This window comes from Falco naumanni, chromosome 1 (assembly GCF_017639655.2).
Source record: "Falco naumanni isolate bFalNau1 chromosome 1, bFalNau1.pat, whole genome shotgun sequence".
Lineage (NCBI taxonomy): Eukaryota > Metazoa > Chordata > Aves > Falconiformes > Falconidae > Falco > Falco naumanni.
In genome coordinates this window covers 24447987-24468650 of record NC_054054.1, presented here as the reverse complement: position 1 = coordinate 24468650, position 20664 = coordinate 24447987, and the positions used below count along the sequence as shown (strand labels likewise).

At 47.1% G+C, this 20664-nt stretch overlaps 2 protein-coding genes across 10 annotated transcripts in view; one reads left to right on the top strand and one right to left on the bottom strand.

Annotated features, from left to right (window-relative positions):
* The first annotated feature begins 205 nt into the window (after nucleotides 1-205).
* On the top strand, nucleotides 206-9566 carry GRSF1 (G-rich RNA sequence binding factor 1). Its single transcript, XM_040586449.1, has 10 exons — nucleotides 206-394; nucleotides 679-823; nucleotides 1704-1859; nucleotides 2216-2356; nucleotides 3847-3976; nucleotides 6535-6692; nucleotides 6842-6966; nucleotides 7628-7763; nucleotides 7978-8061; nucleotides 9430-9566. Exons 1-9 carry the CDS (start codon nucleotides 221-223, stop codon nucleotides 8034-8036), a joined length of 1224 nt encoding a protein of 407 aa, XP_040442383.1. The 5' UTR covers nucleotides 206-220; the 3' UTR covers nucleotides 8037-8061; nucleotides 9430-9566.
* A 313-nt stretch (nucleotides 9567-9879) lies between these two features.
* The window catches only part of RUFY3 (RUN and FYVE domain containing 3), a 57776-nt gene continuing 46991 nt past the window's right edge, over nucleotides 9880-20664 (bottom strand). For all 9 annotated transcript variants that reach the window (XM_040586334.1, XM_040586342.1, XM_040586362.1 and 6 more), the window contains 5 exons: nucleotides 17878-17980; nucleotides 15983-16062; nucleotides 14638-14665; nucleotides 13620-13694; nucleotides 9880-12418 (listed from right to left, as the gene is read on the bottom strand). In XM_040586334.1, coding sequence (XP_040442268.1) covers nucleotides 12275-12418; nucleotides 13620-13694; nucleotides 14638-14665; nucleotides 15983-16062; nucleotides 17878-17980 — 430 coding nt within the window. In that variant the 3' untranslated portion in view covers nucleotides 9880-12274. The remainder of the gene's footprint in view (nucleotides 12419-13619; nucleotides 13695-14637; nucleotides 14666-15982; nucleotides 16063-17877; nucleotides 17981-20664) is intronic.

Sequence of the window (20664 nt, the reverse complement as noted above, 5' to 3'; positions counted from 1 at the left end):
CCGCGCCCCCCCTCGCTGCGGGCAGCGCCTCAGCACCTCCCGCGCCCGGGCCCGCGCCCCGCCGAGCCGGCAGGCAGCGGCCGCGGCCCGCAGGAGCGGCGAGTCTGCGCGGCGGGGGGCGCGGCGGGGAGCGGAGCGCGCAGGGGGCGCTGCCGCGGCGGGGGCGCCACGCTCCGGCCGCGCCTCCTGTGAAGGGAGGCGGAGCCCCCGTCCGTCGCCCATGGCCGCCGCCGCGGCGCGCCGCGGGCTGCCCGCCCTGCTGCTGCTCGGCCGCCGGCCGCCCTGCCCGCGCCTGCCGGCCGCCCGCCTCCTGCTCGCCGCCGCCCCCGGGCCGGGGCTGGGCGCGCCGCGGGCTCCCGCCCCGCTCTGCGCCGCCGTCCGCAGCTACAGCCAGGTAGGGGCCTGCGGGGACGCGGCCTAAAATGGCGGCGGCGCGCGGCCGGGGGACGCCAAGGGAACCCCGCTGGCCGGGACCGAGCCGGGGGGCGCCATCGTTGCGCGGCCCCCGCCGCCGTGGGGACAGCCCCCCCTCGCCTCGCTGGGCCGGGGTCTGTCAGCGGGGCGGCGGGGCCCTGCCCTTGCCCTGCCCGCCGTGCGCCAGCCCCAGGACCCTGCCCGCGGTGCTGCGCCTCCGCGTGCTCACGGGGGGGGTTTGTCCCTGTTTCTTTTTAATGACAGGTTACAGATTCACCGTCCCGTGAAGGTCACCTCTCAGACCGAGAGCCAGAGTCACCCAAGGAAGATAATGACGGCGTCTATCTCATCAGGGCACAAGGATTCCCTTTCTCGTGCACTGAAGAAGACGTGCTTACCTTTTTTGATAGTATGGGAGTTAATTTTCTGTGTTAACTGTTCGGGGTGGTGTTATTGAACCCAGTAGTGAATGGTTAGTTAACGGAACCAAACTTAAAAGATGGTTAACTAGAGAAAGATGAGGTTTATTCACCATTTCCACATATAAACCGAATGATAACTTCCAGACTGCTGGACAATGACTAGAAACTCATCCTTATGGCTTTTTATATTCAGCTGAACAAGTCTTTCCCTTCTTAGTGAGCATCTCCACAGAAAAGGCAATCCAGTTCATAGTAGCTCATTTAAAGACCATTATGGCTGGCTTTATCTCCAGCCCCCCTCTTTTAAACAAACTGGAGTGGTTCCCTAGTTTAAACTTCAGTATCACTTTCTGATCCTAATTAGTAGGCTTGTGCATACCTTTGCAAGGCTGACCCCTCCATACTGTAATATCACGATGCATTCTTCCAGAGGTCAGATCCAAGTTTTTGAATGGTTTAATAACCTGCTAAACTAAATTACATCAGTTTGAAGTCCTAGGGGAAAGGAACATAGAGCAGGCAGAGTATAGCTGTAAAGACTGAAAGGCTGTAGTATTTGTTCTTGATTGGAGATAACTCAGAAACAAGTTTACCAACAATATGACAATATATATTATCCATTTATACAGCTGCGGAAGGTAAGGGATGATCGGTTTCTTGTCTGCAATAAGCATTGTGTATTAAGCATCATGTATTAGTATTAAGGGTAGAAATAGGAATTTCCAGTCCTTTGTTTCAAGGCAGTATTTTGCAGTGCTGAGGGGGAATCACTCTATGCAGAATATTCAGGTTTCATCTGCAATCAGAGGACTCCCATGTTTGATGTAGTTGTGTATGTTTCTGTATTGTGTGTTCCTTGATTTCTAGGCTGTAGAATTCGAAATGGTGAGAACGGCATACACTTCCTCTTAAACAGGGATGGGAGACGCAGGGGAGATGCCTTAATTGAGCTGGAGTCAAAAGCAGATGTCCAGAGAGCCTTGGAAAAGCACCTGAGGTATATGGGCCCACGCTATGTGAAAGGTGGGTTTGAAACAGCAGAAGTCCTTTGGAAGAAAACTCAAAAGTGAATAAAACCTGCTTGAATAATAAAGCGGGCTGGTGTGATGGGGGCAGCACAGAGATTCAGGGTGTGGAACAGAGCGGCAAATTAAATTGGCCAACAAGGCACCATAAAGCCAAATTTTCCTAGGCTGGACAGGAAAAGCTAAGTGGCTTACACCATGAGGGGTGTCATTACATGACCATAAGAGTTTGGGGTGGGTGAAGAAATACTATGGGGGAGGGAGGGAAGGGAGCTGCCATTGAAGAATGCCTGCAGAGTGCCGCCTTCCAAGTACCATGAGGGAAAATAAGTTTTGTGCCTGTGTTCCTTGCAGTCTTTGAAGTACATGATAGTGATGTAGAGGGCTTGCTACAAAGTCTGCGGGATGAGTCACAAGCCATAAATGATGGAGTTGTACTGCTCAGAGGCCTTCCCTTCAGCTCCACTGAGGACGATATTGCAGATTTTTTTGCAGGTAACTCAACCTAGTCTGTGCTCTTCAGTTACGAGAGTTATTTCTCCATATTGATGCTTAGATAGGCTGTTGTCCTTCAAGCAAGAAAAGCAAAAGCACATTCAGCCTTGAACACCTTAAACAGTATAAGGAGTTGCTGTCCCCCTGTAGGCAGAAGTATCTGAGGCTTTCTGAACAAGCCTTTGTCTGCAGTGTTTTCTTGCACCTTTGACTTTCTGCAGGTCTGACCTAGGATCGGTACTTGCAGCACTTTTCTAGGGGGCTAGCAGAAGGAAATAGAGTAGTCTTTCCAAGAAGAAAATGAACTATCCCAGCCAAAACCAGGACAGAGAGAAACCTAGATCCCATTATCTGCAATTGGATTGCTACCAGTGCATGATTTGGTGGAGTTGAGAGGCAAAAATGCCTGTACGATAGTTACAGTACAAGTGAATGCAGCATGGCTATTCTCAGCTATATAATCATGACAGATTACATATGCTACTTAAAAGTATTAAAAGCAGATTTTTTTTGTTTATCACTGGCTTGTTCATGGTTGTGAAAGTTAATTGCGCCAGTTCTCAGCTGAGCAGGTATTGCACAGTGGGTGTGTGCACACTTACCTCCCGTACTCAGGTCTAGAGTAATCAGGTGGTTCCTGCGTGCATTCATTAAGAAAGAAACCACCTAGGTTTTGCAAAATAAATTGACGTTTCCTTAGGTAAAGTTTTAAGTTGTAGATGAAACCAAAACCAGTTCTTCCGTGCAACTTCTTCCACGCCAGGTAGGCCTGCACACAGAGCCCTGCAGCGCTGAGGCTCATAATAACCACCATTGTGCCAAAAGACAAGGCCACTGACAGCAGATTTTTCAATTGATAACCAGTAGTTCAGTATGTTTGAAGGCACCTAGTAGCAGAATTATCACCATTAAATGACTAGAGCAGCTTGTGGAGTATTTCCATGTTTTCAGGAGCCTGGGGAGACCCTTTGAGAAAGTAACAAGGTGCAAAGAGGCATGCAAAAAAAAAAGAAATGTAGTAGCCCAGCACAGTGTGCACTTCGTATCATGTCAGATACAGCTATTAACCAGATTACAGGCTCCCCGAGAAGATAGGATACAGCACAAAAGCTGAAGTTCAGTGAATTTGACCTTGGTTTTAAACAGGTGGGAAAAACTACTGTAATAACATGCAAAAATTTCAAGAATATTTGTGCTGTGGATCTCCTTGTTGTCTAGAACATGGATTCACTTATTATTTTTATAGTTACTAGAAGCCTCAAGTCAATTCATTATTGGCAGTTAAGCCTTTTGTTGAAAACTAACTGAAACAAAGCAAATCAATTGAAGTTTAAAACAAAAAAGATTTGTAGGCCAGCATGAGCAGTTGTTTCAGAACTATTTAACTGCCCAGTTTTCAAAAATCAGAAGAGTAAGGAAAAAAGATGTCTCTGAGCTATAGTGCAAGTTCCTGACAACATGAATGCCTTTTTCTCCCCACCCTTCCATAGGTTTGAAGATAACTGACATAGCTTTCGTCTACCGGGGAGAAAGAAAATCAGGAGAAGCTTTTGTGCAGTTTGCCACTCCTGAAATGGCAGCTAAAGCCCTGTTACGACACAGGGAATATATGGGAAGTAGGTATGTACTTCACTGGGGCTCAGGAGGGTAGAGGAATGTAGCTTCTGACCAGGTGAATCATCTGATCTTGGGCTATACCGTACTTGCATTATTATTAAGGAAGCTTCTGCCTTTTTACCCTTAAAACCTAGAACTCAAGACTTCAGATTGAAATTTCAGTGGAAATCATAGCTAAGTCTTATACTGGGGTCAAACTGTTATGCTGCACCTTAAAACATTTATTTTTTAGCAGCGCCCTCTGAAATACTGTGTAACCCAGGTGTTAGGTCTTCGGGTGATGTTTTCTTTAGAACCCTGGCAGAACTGGAGAAAAGAAAAGGAAGCCTTTTGCAGGCTTCTGTGCGCTGCAGAGATGCCTTCAGCGATCACAACTTGGGGGAATTTGGAGCCTCTCAGAGAAAAGTCTCATTTCTTTTTAAGTAATCCTGAAAGCCAGTGTTATCCGTTATCCTAACAAAAAGGGAGTGATAGCATTTGGGGCAGGGAACACTAGATAGACACTGCCAGCCCAATCACAGGTGCATGGAGATCCTGCACCTCCCACAGACATTGACCCAACCAAGTTTCCCCCATGTTTCTTGGTGCTTTCCTGCAGTTTTGGCAACCCTCACCCTTCCCTTCTGCCCAGGGCCAGGCAGAGTCGGTGTCTCCACTTGGAGATTACCCTGCACACAGCACAGCTGACACTCACTTCTGGCTTGAATCTGTTCCCCACGTTGACTGCTGGCCAACACCATACAATCACCTTTGTCTTTGGTGACCACATCTACCTGGGCTGTCCTCTTCCCTCAGGAATCCACGTTGCTAAATTTTCTTCTAGAGCACAGAGCCCTGTGCCACTCTCACAAGAGCCTCTCTTTTCTCAAGCAGAAACGTAACCACTTTCTCCCCAGAATCACAGAATCATTTAGGTTGGAGAAGACCTTTAGGGTGATTGAGTCCAGTCATTAACATAAATGCTGCCAAGTCCACCACTAAACCATACCCCTAAACACCACATCTTCTAAAAACCTCAGAGCTACAGTCAGGGAAAAAAGAAAACAAACTATTGCCTTTACCCTGTTGAGCTTTTTCATTTTTCCTTAATAATCCACCAAGGTCTCTTTCAGAAATTCAGAAAGGTAACAAAAGACTTCTCCAGACCTCATCAGTTCTCCCATACATACTTCATTTTTTTTTTTTGTTCTTTTTTTCCTGTTCCTGGTCTGCAGTTCCTTGGGCTTGTTGTTCCCCCCCTTCCCGGCCAATATTAAAAGAAAACAGCAGCTCTGTAGGTGTGCCCAATAATTGAATTAACTAACATGCTTCCCTGCCCTCCAGTAGAGATTAATTATCAGCCTGCCATTAATTTTTCCTTTCTCATGATGCAACAACAGCTGATCTGACTCACCTGCCCAACTTCATACACCTGGTTCTGTGTGATTAGCCAGGAAATGGAGTGGTTTCCAAAACTGCTGTCACCTTGCTCTCCTTCCTGGGCTGTCAGTTTTCTCCACAAATGGCCTTAAGCTGTGCACAGTACTGAGCTGGGGCTCACGGGGGCTGAGCTGTAAGCTCTCAGCCTGTTCGTGGCGTTACTTTCCTTACTCTGGCTGCTCTCTTCAGGAAGGGAGGAAAGCCTCCTCACTTGGATGCCCATATTCTCTTCATCCCGTTACTCCTTCTGTGCTGTGGAAATGGCCTGATTTAACATTGCTAGTTAAATTTGTGTGAGGCCCAGCTGGTACTGCTGCGAGCTCTGAAAGATGAGCATAGACAGCTCTGAGTTAAGGTGCTCTGGGGCAGGTAGCAAGAAACAAGGCAGCATAATTTTATGCTTTGACTAAACCTGTAAATAAGGGTTTGTGGTAGTTTTTTTCTTTCTGTGCTGTAAATGGGATCTTGCTAGAGCCTCTTAATGTTGCATTAAATATCGGTGTATTACGCCCTCGACTTTCACACACGCCCCTGTTACGTTTTATCCCATCACTTTCATAGCCATACATAAAATCTTACAGCTGCACCAAAGTATTTAATATGTCCCTGTGCATCTTCTAGGTCTGGCTGTTTCAGTAATCTGTTTTGGGCTTGGGTGTGTGGTTTTTGGTTAGTTTTTTTTAATTTGGGGTTTGTAGAAATTGGAAAGTGCAAGCTGCAGAGGTGCAGTGAGGGGAAAACAGCCTTACATACAGCGCTGCTCAAAAGGAGAGGAATCATTTGTTAGGGGAAGGACACCTGTATTTCTGTGACAAACCAGAATTTTGGCTTGTGGGTGATTGGTATTATTTCTGCAAGAACTCTGTAAACTAAAGATGTTGTCCAGAGCAGACTGGTAATCTGTCTCCCAATATGTGGGTTTGTCAGTGCAAGTTGAAAACGCTTTCCATAAGCATAAGCATGCAGTTAAATGAATTCATTCTTCAGAACCATGGCTTGCTGAACCATGGCTCTCACACCCCACCCACCCAGTACCTGAGCAGACCAGAGACAGGAGAATGTCCTCAAGGTACCGTCTCAAACCCTTGAGTTCTTTGTGGAGGTGCAAGATGTGCCATGTAATCTTTTCCTTTGAATTCTAGATACATAGAAGTGTATGTCAGTAGAAAGCATCAAATGCAGAGGCATGTGCCTTACGACAGGCAGACGGTGACCTACCCCAGAGTAAAAGAACATGAGTCTGTTTCTGAAGAAAGAGGATTGAGCGACATGGGAAGATCTGATGCTGAAAAAGAAAATGGTGAGTCCCTCCCTGTCAGGCATGTTCTTTAAGGCCCCTTCATTTTACCCTGATTGTCTGCTGTGAGCATGACCCCGCGTGTCTACAGCTTTCACATGGGGGAGGTGATAATTGCAAGCATTAATGATGTTTTTTCCTGTATTCCACAGAAATGTGCAGGGAAGGAACAGAAAGCTCTGGGCGTGTTGTAGAATCTGGGAACATGTCATCACCGCTGCACTTTGTCCACATGAGGGGCTTTCCTACCCAAGCTAGTGCCCAGGACATAGTGAACGTGAGTAACAGTAAAACCGTGAATGAAATCTGGCTGGGTTCATTGTTACAGATTAAGTGACTTCCAATTTTTAATTTATCTGTGTCAGTGCTAGTCCTTGGTGCTTGAGAAACTTGAGCTTGCTGCGGGCTACAGGCTGCCCTGGGTAGCTGTGGCCTCCTGGGCACAGTAGTGATACAGTTGCTGCTGTAAATAAGAATCAGTTAAAGCTTGCTGGGCTGTCTTAGTATCTGTTGCTTCGAATTGTGCAGCCATTTATAAGCCTGGCTAGATTTCACAGCTGAATGTACAAAAATGTGTTTCAGAATCTTTTAAATAAAATTTTACTTCATGTTAATAGCATAGAGCATCACAGAACAAATGTACCTGCATTTAATGACTTCGATATGTACAGAACACATGTACTGTGTGAGGATTTCTGTTCCTGTCGGGAATTACCAAGGGCTTACACAGGGTGGGAGGCTGCGCACAGTGGGACAGGTGACTTGGGTGGGCCTCACTTCACCCAGGCAGAGAAGGGGGACCTTCTGCTACTCAAGAGCTCTGACTCCCCCATAGTTGGACAGGCTTTACGAGTAAAAATAAGTTTCTTGGTTAATAGGGTGCATTACTGTCGTGTTGTTTCTTTCTTGCCAAACTCTCTTGTTTTCCTCCTTTTCAGTTCTTTGCTCCACTGAAGCCCACGAGGATCATGGTTGAATACAACTCTAGTGGAGATGCCACAGGAAAAGCAGATGTGCATTTTGAGAGCCATGAGGATGCAGCTGCTGCCATGGCTAAGGAGGGGTCACAGCTGCGTAAGTAAAACCGCAGATCCTCAGGTGGTTTGGCACAGCATGTCAAGCTACTGTTAACACTCTGTGCGAAAGGATCACATTAAACATAGATTTCCAAATTACCCTATAAGGTGACATTGGCTTTGCAAAAAAAGAAAAAGAAAAAAAAAAAGAAAGAAAATGGAACACATACAGATCACTAAACGTAGACTACCTCTCTCAAATTGTTCCCCAGAGTGCAGTGCCATTGAATTATTCCTGAATAAACATCCAGACGCAAAGGAAGACTGCTAGCGACAGTGGCACGAGCTCAGATTTGGTAAGTGCGTCTTTATTACTTTGTTGATCTTGTTCCTATTTTAGTAGCGTGTGCCTCAGGGTTACCATGTCCGACACTTTGGATTTCAGCGACCTTAAAGGCTAAAATTAAGAGTGGCTGAAGGGGATCACCACAGCTAACCTGAGGTCAGGCGTCGAGCCCGGACCCTCCAGCCTGCAAATCCGGATTCCACAGGGTAGCAAGGCCTGTGGTGATGGGGCAGCGGCTCCATTCCGAGGTTACAGCCCCAGCAGGCAGAGGTTCTGCTGTGCTCCGATGCTGCCCAGCTACGCTGTAGCTTGCTCTCTCACAGCTGAGGCCTGCTGCAGTGTGCGTGACAGCTTTCTTTTTTGCTTTCCCTTCTTCCTTTAAAACTCTGCTAAGTGTGATTGATTAAAGGTCTGATGAGGTTGTATTCCCTGGCACAGAAGAGGAAATGTGGCTAAGCATTTCCCAGGGCTGTGGATTAACAGCAGTTGGTCTTTAGGCTGGGGGCAGGGTCAATGTTACTTACAATTACAGACAATGGAGTTTGACAAGTAACATTGTTGGGAGTTGTTTCTCCCTTTTTTAATTCATCCCCTTTCAGAAGTGGCCCGGTAGGGTACCTAAGCACAGTAGTCAGCCTGTTTTCAATGCAAACATTGGAAACCATGTTTTTCACGGCGTTAACCTCGGTGTGGGGGGGCAGCTGTCCTATAGTGGGACAGTTTTTTCTTTTTTTTGTTGCACAGAAACTGTCTCTCTCTCCTGGCAGTTTACAAGAGAAAAACGTGGGTGTAGGCAGGAGGGAGGTGGCCCTGCTGCAGAGGTGGGCACAGTGTGGCAGGGCTGGTGTTGCTGCTGAAACAGCATCTGAAAACACCAGCCAGCCCTCCCTGCTGCAGGATGGTTTCCCAGGTCTGCACCGTGGGGCAGAATGTTTGTTCCATGAAAGACATTTCCTGTGACCTTTACAGAAGGCCCCGACCAACTTGTTATACTTCCATGAATTCCCTTGGGAGTGTTGCGGGGTGATGGTTGCTGCTCCCCCAGGGGCCTGGTCCCCACAGCTGCCGCTGGGAGGACAGGCACCCCCAGTGCCCCACAGCCCACCCAGCCTCCCTGCCGCCTCGTGCGGGGACGTCCACCACAGTCACTGGCCCCGGTAGAATTAACCACCCCCCACGCCGTGCACACATCCTGCAGCCCCCCGTGAAAACATCTTGTAGCCGTTTGTATCATCTTACCTTTTTTTCTGAGATCTTTTAGTATGGCCAAATTCTACTGTTTTATTATAGGAGACAATAATATGGAATAAAATGCAGGGAAGAAAGGAAAGCAGTAGGCTGCAGCGAGGTAGTCATTTGTCTTTTTCCTCTTTTCTAGGCCAAAGCGAACACATTCCGTGGGTACGAGTGTAAAGATCAAGTACAACCGCCGCTGCTCAGTAACAAGGATTACCTGTATAAAACCTAGTTCAGTGTTGTGTAAAAGCATGTAATAAATTGCATTGACATACTGTGGAAAGGTTGTTGCAAAAGTAGAAGCAGCGGTAAAGGAGGAATGGCAGATGCTGCAGGATGGAGCAGTTCTAGCCTCCAGCTGCATAACTATGTACAGATCATTAATAAAAAAAAAAAGTCTTTGCCATTAACAAAACTAAACTAGAGTGATTTAAGGTCGTCATACGCAGAAGTCAGCAGAGGTGCTGTGTAGTGTAGCCAACTGCTCATCGCTCCTGCCGCGCTTCTCTCCATCAGCATAAGCATCTGTCAGCCGTTACCCGCTTCGCCAAAGCAGAATGGGATGAACAGACCACTCGGGATAGACATGGGATACAGATAATCAAATTTTTATTATTGTGTGGAACAAAATTAACAGCAGAAAAACAGCCCTCCACTCCCCCTAGTCCAAACATTCAGGTGTCAGCCTACGCTCCAGCATTACAAGTGGTACCTGAACAAATGTGCCTTGAACATCTGCAGAGTCACAAGCATAAAACATCCAGTACTTGGAGGCAGAGGTATTTGCTGGAGTCTGAGATGCCAGGAAAGAGGCGAGCACTGACACAGCTGGCAGCGAGCGCAGTCTCACTCTGACCTTGCCAGATGCCATTGTAGTCGCCAGCCCTGTATTCTGAAGGGTTTTCTGCCAGTTCCCTGCTCATTTGTGACAATCTCGCATGATTTCAGAGGAGCTGCTGAGAGCTGTCCTGCTCTGCACACCAGCAACAGTTCCAGCCCTCACTCGGAGCAAGGAGAGCAGCAGCTGTTCCTGCTGGGACAGCTGGAAGCTGGATACAGGTCACAAGCTGTCGCTTCAGAGCTGCAAAATGCTGGGTGTGCCAGCGTTAAAATCCTTTACAGTAAGGGCCCGGTTTCCAGTTTACTCCTCTAACATGGAAGTTGCTTGGGTCTCACTTGCTTCTTGGTGCATGAGTCACACTGGTCTTGGATGGAGGAACCTGAAATCCCGTAGCTGTGTACAGTACGTACACAAAAAGATTTCCACTAAATTCTGTGTCTTCTCCGTTCATCTCTGGTGTCTCACCCCGTCAAAGCAGTGTGCCCACACTTGAATTCTAGGCTTTTTGTACTTCAACACTGTTTACAGCCACTAATCTACTTTAAGGGATAGCAGCAAGGAAATGTCACTACCACAAGGGGGAAAAAAACCCAACAAACAAACCACAGAAAAACTACTTAAAGTTGCTCCCCCTGCGAAGTGCTCTGGCTCTGAAGGGTACCAAGGGGAGTTGGAGAACTTGGGTGGCTGAACACACCAATGCCTACAGGGAACTAGAAAAATAATTCCTGGTACAAACTAGCACCAACCACGTAAATAAGCTCAGCTCTGACACGCTTTTTAATGCGGTTCCAGACAGTCTAACGAACAGAAAATCCCCCTCCGGGGCATGAAACCACTAACCCCTAATCAAATCTGTACAAAACCAAATGCATTTGTCACATGTAAATACATCTGTTTTCTATGGGCTACAGAACATTCTGTGGTCTTCAAGACTGAAGTAGGCTTCCAGTATAAGACGGACCAAACACAACTTTGACATGCTAGGTGCTTCGTGAGGAACCACCACCGCTTTTTGGAGCGACATAAAATTCCTTGAGGTAATAGCAACAAAGAATGATGTAGCACAAAGTCCGAAACCTCTTTAAACTGTGTTTCAAATTAGAATTTCTACCAGGTGAGAAACACTCCGATTTCATCTCCCCTTCATTCTGAGCTAATAAAAGTGAAACACCTGTTTTATGACTTTTTCACATGCACACGGGGGAAGAGGCAGATCAAAGTGGCTCTAAACCTTTGGTGTCATGATGACAACTGGGTATCTAAATACTTGGGGATCCAATTCTTCCAGCTGCCGCACCAAGAGCAGAAGGTACAGCTGCACCCTCAGCTCTGGCCACCCTTGCGTAATCATGAAGTCACAGTGAGGGTCTCCAAGAGGAAGGTCAGAGATGCCATAAGGCACTTCCGTGCCAGATCAGTGCAGGTCATCAGTTCTCGCATCATGCACACCTCAAAAACACCTACACCCCCCACCCCCTAAAATACAGAAGGAGAACTTTCACAGCTTTGTATGATTTTTCCATACTGATTTGCATAGCAAGCCCTTGGCCAGAGGGCTGTGCCAAAGAAATGAAGCTAGAAAGTGTTCATGGGCATCTTACCTGGCCTCCTTACCCCTGGCACTGATGTAGCACAGTTGAGCCAGATTGTCAAAGGCAACGGGAAAGGCGAAATTCCAAGTGCAGCCAGACATGAGGATCAAACCCGCTCCTCTTCTGCGTTCAGTGAGCCTTGGCTTAGCAGCAGCACTTCCACAGCACACGCCTGAACACCAGCATTGCCCGACTCGCAGGCACAGACACAGGTGCGCGCACACACACACACACACAGAGCTCTCTTTTGGGGGGCAGGGGCTCTCTGCTCTCGCTGCGCCCTGAGGCTGCTCGGGCACACCCTGGGGCTGCTCCACATGACATCCCCCAGGCGGTTCTCCCCAGCACTGGCTGAGGTCTGGGAGCAGGCAGGTTGCTGGACAGGGAAGGCTCAGGCTGTTGTTTAGTCACAAGAGACTGTGAACGCCACAAAGCTGCTTCCCCTCCGCCCTCCAAAGAATGCAGGTGAGCGTCGTGTCTTCACATTCCCCCTGAACAACCCCAGAAACCAACGTCATCGTGTTTTGTCACGTCTCTCTGCAGCCTGTCCCCTACAAGGGACTGCTGGAATACTGCTGGATGAGCCGCTTGTGACAGGGATTGCAGACGCGCTCGGGGTTAATGCTAGACGGGAGGGGCAGCTCGTTCACTGAACAGGCTTCACAGAAGGTGCCACCGCAGTTCTTGCAGATATTCTGTAATGCAGGAAGAGGACAGAGGAGATGTTCAAGGCACAAGCAACGCGCAGAAACTTAACGTTTTCTCTTGCTAACATCCTGTGTTTTCTCTCATTAACATTCAGTCAATCCAAATCCTCTGCTGAGCTAGAAAGAAACATGCCAAAACTCCACCCTGTCCCCCCCCAAGCCCCTGCGTTCACTCCTGTGCTCAGGACCAGTTTGCAGCAAAGCTCCTTAGGCCCAATCAGAGTAGGTGAAGGCTCATGGTAAAGCAGGTCAGAGTTACCAACAGCAAACCATTCAAGTTTTAATTGATGAGGTCTACTAGAGCATTTAGTCACAAGAGGTGCTGTATATTTTATAGTCATATAAATACACCAGAATAAATCTTGTCTGATACGCGTATTTACATTTGCACGTGCATTTGGAAATGTATCCAAGTCTGACATCAAGCTGTTAGCGTTTGCTTTGAACTCAGTGTGTTTTCTCAAGATAAACACAAGGGAATAGGAAAGATTAAAAATCCTACAGTTCCCACGTGTGTAACAGGAGAGGTTCATGGTGTGACTGGGGGGGTGGGGGAGCAATCAGGGCCCCCCCCTCACTGACTGCTCTAAGCATCACGGCACTGCAGCGCCAGGGAGGAGAGGGCTGGCTTCCGACCACATCAAGGAACGCCGTCTGCGCAGGTGCTGCAGAGCAGGCTGGCCTGGGAGCAGCTCTTCACCCTGGCAAAAACCACTCGAGGCCAGTCAGCACCCTGGCTTGTCTCCTTGCAAACTGCTCCTCAGCGCCAGTGGAGGAGAGCACCTGGATAAAAGCAGCACTCCCGCTGAGCACCCTTGCTGATAACTCTTGTAATCCCTCTAGATTCAGACTGTAAAGCAGTGAGGAAAGCCAGAAGGGCTTAACCACAAAAAAAAAAAAAAAAAGAGAAAAAGGTAAGGTGGCTCAAGTGGAGAAATAACAAACACTAACACCTCCTAGTCTCACTTCTGATCGACTCCAGAAAAAAACCCACTTAGCTAAAAAGGGAAGAAGCCACTAAGGGGAAGGAAAACCAAACTGCTGAACACAGAGGAGAGCGGGGGACCCTTGAGTGACCACTGTCATTGTCCCAAGTCACCCATAGGAAATCTGTGCTATTTGAAAATGAAAATCAGAGGAAACGCACATTATTCAGATGACAGATGGCAATACAAGTCCTCAGAGTTACCTTTTTTTTGCTCCGGCTGCTTTCTTCCTGGCAGAGCTGGCAGATCTCGGCATTTTCAGGTCCTGACAGCTGCTCCTAAACCCCAAGTAAAAACCAAGGCATTCTGCTTTACACAGCACCTCCATTAGAGCTCTGCAGCTAATCGACATTCTTACAAAAGGGCGAAAGATTTCACATCCTTGTGTTTTTAAACCTCTCTCTATTCACAGCACACCCCGCAGCCACGCAGAACCACCATGCACTTGCAGGATGATCTGCAGTTGTTGCACTGGCTACGGTGCAGGGCAGACAGGGAAGCACAGCACGGCTGCCTGAACGAAGGACCACGCAGCTCAATTTTCAAGCTGAGATCAAGGCTGCCGTCCCAGCAACAACGCGGGAACTAAACATCTTTTTCACTGTGAAGAAGAGCTGACGGATGCAGAAATTCTCAGTAGACAGCGCACAAAGCGAGTGTTGCAGCATCCCCTTCACAGCCAGGGGTCTGTCCTGGCTTTGCCAGGCACTCAAGGGAGAAAGGCCGGATTTGGGTCAATTTGAGATACATGAAAACACCAAACCAACCGACCAAAACACCCCCTTCCCTCCAGCCTACAGAGCAACTGGCAAAAGTGTAGCCTAGACCAAGGAGGTTAAACACCGCCGTTTTCACAAACAGCAAATTACATCATGCTTTCATTGTTCTTTCCAGACCACCAACCCAGGAAAAGCACAGGGCAAAGGAACAGTAAAAGGGGATAATATTAGTTTAAAAACCCAACACGGTTGTGCTGAAGAGGCAAAATGAACTCATGGAGGTGCAGTGCTGCCAATGAAAAGCCTTTCTAATGAGATAAGCAGCGGTTTCCCTATTAGGGAATGATTGCAGCTACTGATTCTACAGCCAAATCCTCACCAAGACAAAACCCGAAGGACAAACATCAGGATATGTGGGCAGGGAATATGCTGCAGCAACCCAGGAGCTCCCTCCATACCCCCTGCCCTTCAGTATTTCAACGCCAAAGAAAGAATCACCAACCTGCTCCTCCTGCGTGCTGCTCAGTAACCTACAAGAGAAGGACACCGTCACTTGGAGCTGGTGCTTCAGTCACCACGTCATTTAAGAAAAAGATCTGGGCTATCAAAAAATTCCTTCATCCTGTTTTTAAAACCCTACCCAGACAGATTTTTGGGTTTGCTTCTTCAAAACCACGCTCCAAGCCTGCCTGCACAAGAGGCGAGGCGTGCAGAGGCTCTCTCAAGCAGCGAAGCCAACAGGCACCGTGTGACTGGTGCTGCAGACGTACAGCGCTCCTGGCCCAGGGGAACAGCAGGAGCAAAACTTGCAAGATGCCTTCAGAAGAGCAGAGGAAAGGGAGCATGAGCATTGAAAAGGCTGCTTAGATGGTACAAATGCAGTTTAAAACTGGCTTTGAACTTATTACTGCAAAACAGCTGATCCCCTACAACTGATCCCGCAAACAGGCCGCGGTAACACATTTTGAGGCTTTCCAGATAAATCAGCAGCCTGACGCTCATATTGCTTAAACACTCAAGGTGAAAGGGGGTAAAAAGGCCTGGAAGTTTTTAAATATCTGATAAAACAGATTTGAATTGAGTCTATGCTATTTTTAAGGCAATACTTTTCTGATTAACTTGGCATTCAGTGCACCGTGTCAGAGCATGGTGTTTTTTCATTGACATTCAGAATACTTCAAATAGTCTCTGACCAAAGTCCTCATTACAGAGCTGTTTCCCGTGGCATTTTAAAGCACCTTTTTGCATGTAAAACCAGATCTGAAACTTAGCTTTCAAATACTAAACAACCCTGCAACAAGAATCCTCCTCTGTAATATTCAGCTTAGAAACACGCTCCCTGAACTACATTTTTATACAACCATCTTCCTGAAATATTATTTCAAGTTTTCTTTCCCCAACAGCTTCTGTTCTTGCCTAGAAGCCATTGTTCATCAGCTACAAATGCCATGGATCCACCAACCCTTCTCCTTTCCCTCACCAACAAAGGTATCTTCTTCAGACACGAGTACCAAAGGTCCAGATCTCTGCAGCATTTGGTTTACGAAGGTTCATTAAGTGAGAAAAATCAGTGAACAGCAGATTTATACAGAAATAAATTCAAAGGGAAATGGGAGAGAGACAGAGCTTTTCAGATCCAGAGATGCTGGTGACAAGCAGTGGAACCTCCTTCTTCGAGACACATGAAAAAGCAGCAGGGAGACCTCAATGAAGGGCAGGAGCTTGAAAATCTTTTTTAGAAAGGGAAGTTGTGCTACGGAAACCTCCCAGCAGCAGCAGGTGTTAGACAAGGGAAGCAGGACTTAGAAAAGGAGAAGGCAAAAACCATGATTTCTTTTCTTCCGTACTTGTGTGGCAGGACACTGTTCTCCTCTCTTAGTGGCTGTTTCAGTTTAGCATTTTCTTCCTGGATTCTGAGCTTCCCATCCTGTCAAAAGGAAACATTTATCCATCAGCTGACCTACATAAAACCTCCAGTTTCACCCCTGCCACACTGCAAAGGGAGGCTTTATGTGGCTATTTTGTGCATGCTGATCTGCCCCTCCATGGCACAGCGGTGTATTGGGACATGTGACAGCATACACACACCAATCTGCCCTAGGAACAGCTCTACATGCTTCCCTTCTGCTGCGAACAAAAAATTGACTTCACATTTTAGAGAGGGACTCTTAAATGCGCCCAACGACCTCCCCTTTTACTAAGGGGCTGAAGAAACTTCACAGTCACCACTGTTTTAACAGCAGGGTTTGAAAAGGTAGATGGGCTGAATAGGCTTTTTAAAGACTGATCAGCGAGATAAATCCTCTCAGGCAGGAAAGGAAATCAATCCTCCCCTCCTCCCCAGCCAAGACCTCGATCACAGCCTGCGCCACGCACGTAACACAACTGTCAAAACCCTGCCTCCCACCTGCAAGTGGTAAGTGCTGGCAGAATCACCCACGCAAGCACTGCTCTTAACTTGTGACTACAACCTCAGTGGATCTCTTCCATTTCTCCAAACCGCCACTGGATCAAGCGTCACCTACAGGTTTTGTGGCAGATGAGAAGTCCATTCTGAAGCCGCTTTTTTTTTTTTTTTTTGCACGTTTTGCCCATGTGCTCCTTGTGGGAGCACCCTACTCGTGGCACAACGCTCACCTATGGAGCAAAGGAGGATAACCCCACGCAGTAACCTGGTCTCAAAGCCAAGCTAAGCAGCGATGAAAAACAGCTATTCTGCCTTCGAGAGGGCTAACCAGCTTAACGATCAGATTAGCCGGGTTGGGCATTCCTTGTTTTTGTTTTTAAAGGCTAACTGCATTGCACTTCCCCAATTCCTTCTACTCTGTTATAGCTCTTCTGCCACAAGCAAACATGACTTTTTGATAAACGACTTATGATGCGTAAATGACTTCACGGATATCATGGGTAATATTGGTTTAAGAAAAAAAGAGAGAAAAAAAAAAAAAAAAAGAGAAAACTGAATCGTTCAAGCAGCCCTGGGCATCCCAGTGAAGGCAACTCTCAAGCACAGCAGCACATGTCAGAATCCCTGAAACAACCTCTACCACTTTACAGTTCTCATACTTGCAAGTTTTGCTCTCCAAAACAACTGTTTTACTGCCAATTCCCAGCAAAAGAGCCTGTTTCACTTTACAGAAAAAGCTGCAGAGCAGGTTTTCACTTTCAAAGGCAAAGGTACTGCTAAAAAGGGAGTTTCACTTGGGGGCTATGAGTTTTATTCTCAAGATGAACACCGTGCTTTGCTTTAAAAAACATTGAATTCTCTAATACGCAGCACTAGAATACCACCAAAAGATATTTGTGATGCCCTCAAGAGAGAATTTTCTCTTCAGGTTTTACTATTTACCCTCTTTCAGCAGAATTTCCCTTATTATGATGCAGAAAAAAAACCCAAGCAAGCTGGCTTTTCATAAGATGTAACACGTACAGCATCTCTGCTGTATTACACGTGGTTTTATTTAACTAGTGAAGGAAAACTGCAATCACTGTCAAGATTTTGTCAGGTACCCAGCCTGTAAGAGGAAACCAGTGTTCCGGGATGAAGTGTAATGCCTGCAGTATTTTGTGAGGCTCACTCAATAAGCTGCCTATTTAGTGTGTGTAAAAAAAGTGTTTCAAAGCTCCTTTGGCTGTAGCATGTTAACAATATAGATTTTATTGCCTAATAAAGCTCAGGAAAAGCAAACAAGCAAAATGAAACTATACTTCAAAGACAAGCCAAGAATAAAAGTCCTATTACCTGTCTCAGCCAATTCTTTGTGCCTTTTTTGTTGTCTTGGCTGCGTTGGTGACTGTGTGACCATCTGTCTCTTTCCCGCTTCAGTTCTAGTTCAAGATGGCTCCTAGAATATCGAGATGGAACTGGGATATAGGCTTTGGTTTTGTAACACGTGGCATCGACAGCTAATGAACTATTTAACCCTCTCTTTACACTAAAGCAACTGAACCCCAACTCAAGAGCTGAAAACTGACTCTTGGGATAAAAAGTTGTCTTGCAGCGTGTTAAACCGTAATATGGCAGAATGGAAAAGCTACAAGTTCTTCATCTAGTTCTAGCACAATTTTGTGGGAAATAAACCTGTTGGCTATGTCTGAAAGTCCTTAAAAATACTCAGTTATTCATCTGTTACAGAGCTGTTGATCAGCACCCTGCTCAGAAAGACATTCTTTAACACATCGGCTGTGGGACAGGCTCTGACACCAAAGCCTAGACCCTTTCCCAAAGCCATCCCCACAGGGTGGATGGCTGTTCCTCCCCGAGAGCTGTGGCAATGCTTCTGACACCTCACCTGAAAGTGGGGCTTGGTCCTCGCGGTGCAAGCGAGGGCTCAGGCTGAGGGCTCCTCACCGGGAGTACTCTGCAGCCTGCTCTGCTACTGATGTTGCTTGAGCCACAGTGTATAAGCAGGTCAGCACGCGGGCTTGAATAGGAGAGGCGAGGCCGGCGGGCTGAACACAGGATGCACACGCTGTTCTACGGCCTGCCATCAACTCCCTGGTCTAGCCTAACCTGCCACGAAGGGATGACGCATGCTCTTTCAAGACCGCTAGGCCGTCGGGCTGCTGATCCGCACCGGTACCGCAGCCCAGGCTTGTGTGTCAGTCCCCTGCAGTGTGTGCTGCGGTACAACCAGCCGGAGGGAACAAAGACACGGCTGAGCGCAGCACATTTGTATTCGGGAGGAAAACTAATCAGCGGGTCAAGGACAGATAACGAGCACATCTAAGGTCCCTGATGCAGCCTGAAGCAGGCTGACGAGAAGCACGACTCTAAATCTAGCTGAGACTGGCAGAGCCTTTACTCTGGGCCACGAGAAAGCTCAGCGCCTCCACGACTGCTGCCTGCCTCTGCACAACAGCTGTGAAGCTCTTGGAGCGCAAGGACCATCAGGGACTAGGTGCTAGAAATGCCGTTTTCTGAAATCATTACAAGAAAAGGATGGTAGCTGCTGCAGGGAACAATCCCTGCGCCAACATCAAAGCCTGGGAAACTGAGTACCTACTGGTAAAAGTAGATACTTGTACTATAAAAGATTGCACTGTAGACTTGTACTATAAAACATCTAAATCCTTATTGCTATTAAAACCAAATTATCCATTATTACCCTTGTTAGTCTCCCTACCGCTCCAACAGCATTTTAAATAACTCATTACGACTGCAGCCTCATTAATTACATAGCGTAACTAAAGTGAGTAAAGCTGGTGGAGAGTCAGATCCAGGAATGAATACTTGCCTGTGTTGACATTTAAGAACTAACCGACCTAGGGAATTCTTGTTTATAACTTATTTTAAAACCAACACCACCACAGACACAAAAAGCCCTATTTTCTCTTAAAGGAATGCAATTCAAGCAAGACTAGCCACCATCCACTAACTTACTGCTTTAGAAACTCAGTTAAATAAAGCAGCACAGCCTCCCAGTAAAGAGGCTCAAACCTTTTCATGCTGTCATCTTTATTTAGCTTGGGCGAGGAAGGAATCAGAAAAAGTCCAACTGATGCGAAAATAGACCGATTTGCAAACGTCCTCTCCAGGTAGCTACACTAAGTTAAACTGACTCTGTGCGAGGTGCGTGTGTGGAGAAGATGCGTTCCCTCTTTATACCCAAGAACACTGCTGAGCTCACCCATGCACACCCATGACCTCACATGAATTTCTGATAAAAGCCACTTGCTGGTTTTCTGGGTAGCCTCTATAACTTCTTGAAAAAGGAAATAAAAAGTTGTGCCACGAAGGGGCCAAAGAAAAAAAAAAAAGCATCCAGCAATGCCTCCACACAGTTCATTCCAGTGACCTTACAACAAAGTAAAGATGCGTCATGGCTGCAGAAGGAGAGATGCTCTTCTATTTTAAGATAAAAGAGGATTTCTCTGTTTTCCTGATACTGGTAAAATGATGACACTGCAAGGAAAAACATGATAGTTCTCGCCAGGTTCCCTACATGTGGTTTCCAATGCTTTGGTTGCCTCCCAGCAAAACAGACCAGTTTCAACTGGGAAAAAAAAATAATAAAAAAATCACAGCGTTGTTTCTCAAGACCCACAACCAGGATTGCTGCCCTTGTTCCAGATGCTTCAGCATTAGCTCTAGGCAAAGACTGAGCTCCTGCATCCCCATCGATGAGCAGTAAATCGCTCGCTGTTAGTGTTAGCTTTAGATGCCAGATTATGGTATTACAGCGGAAAGCCTGACGCACCGCTAGACTTTGGAGAGATCTACGTTGTCCTCAGAGACCTGACTGTGCACCAAAGCACACATCCAGCTGCCATTCCCCGCAGGCTAACCTGCAACGCAACCTCAGTGCAGACTGAGCATCTACCCAGTGTCCCCAACAGGTTTTGCAGCTCGGGGTGACCCTTGTCCCCCCAAATCTCTAGCCCAGTCTGTTTTCAAATGAGATGGCTACTGGCAGATGCCCTACAAATCTAACCACAGCACAGAAAGCCCCCATGGACATTCCCATGTTCAGAAAAATATCCTGACATTTCATTTCCACCCAAGAGATATTCTGCAACCTGCTTCTGA

What these genes read in the sequence shown, in the direction of transcription:
- GRSF1 (XM_040586449.1), top strand. Translation starts at nt 221, where the DNA reads ATGGCCGCCGCCGCGGCGCGCCGCGGGCTGCCCGCCCTGCTGCTGCTC. An exon ending in TATTGCAGATTTTTTTGCAG is followed by an intron (nt 2,357 to 3,846) that starts GTAACTCAACCT and finishes ACCCTTCCATAG; the next exon opens with GTTTGAAGATAACTGACATA. An exon ending in AGGGAATATATGGGAAGTAG is followed by an intron (nt 3,977 to 6,534) that starts GTATGTACTTCA and finishes TTTGAATTCTAG; the next exon opens with ATACATAGAAGTGTATGTCA.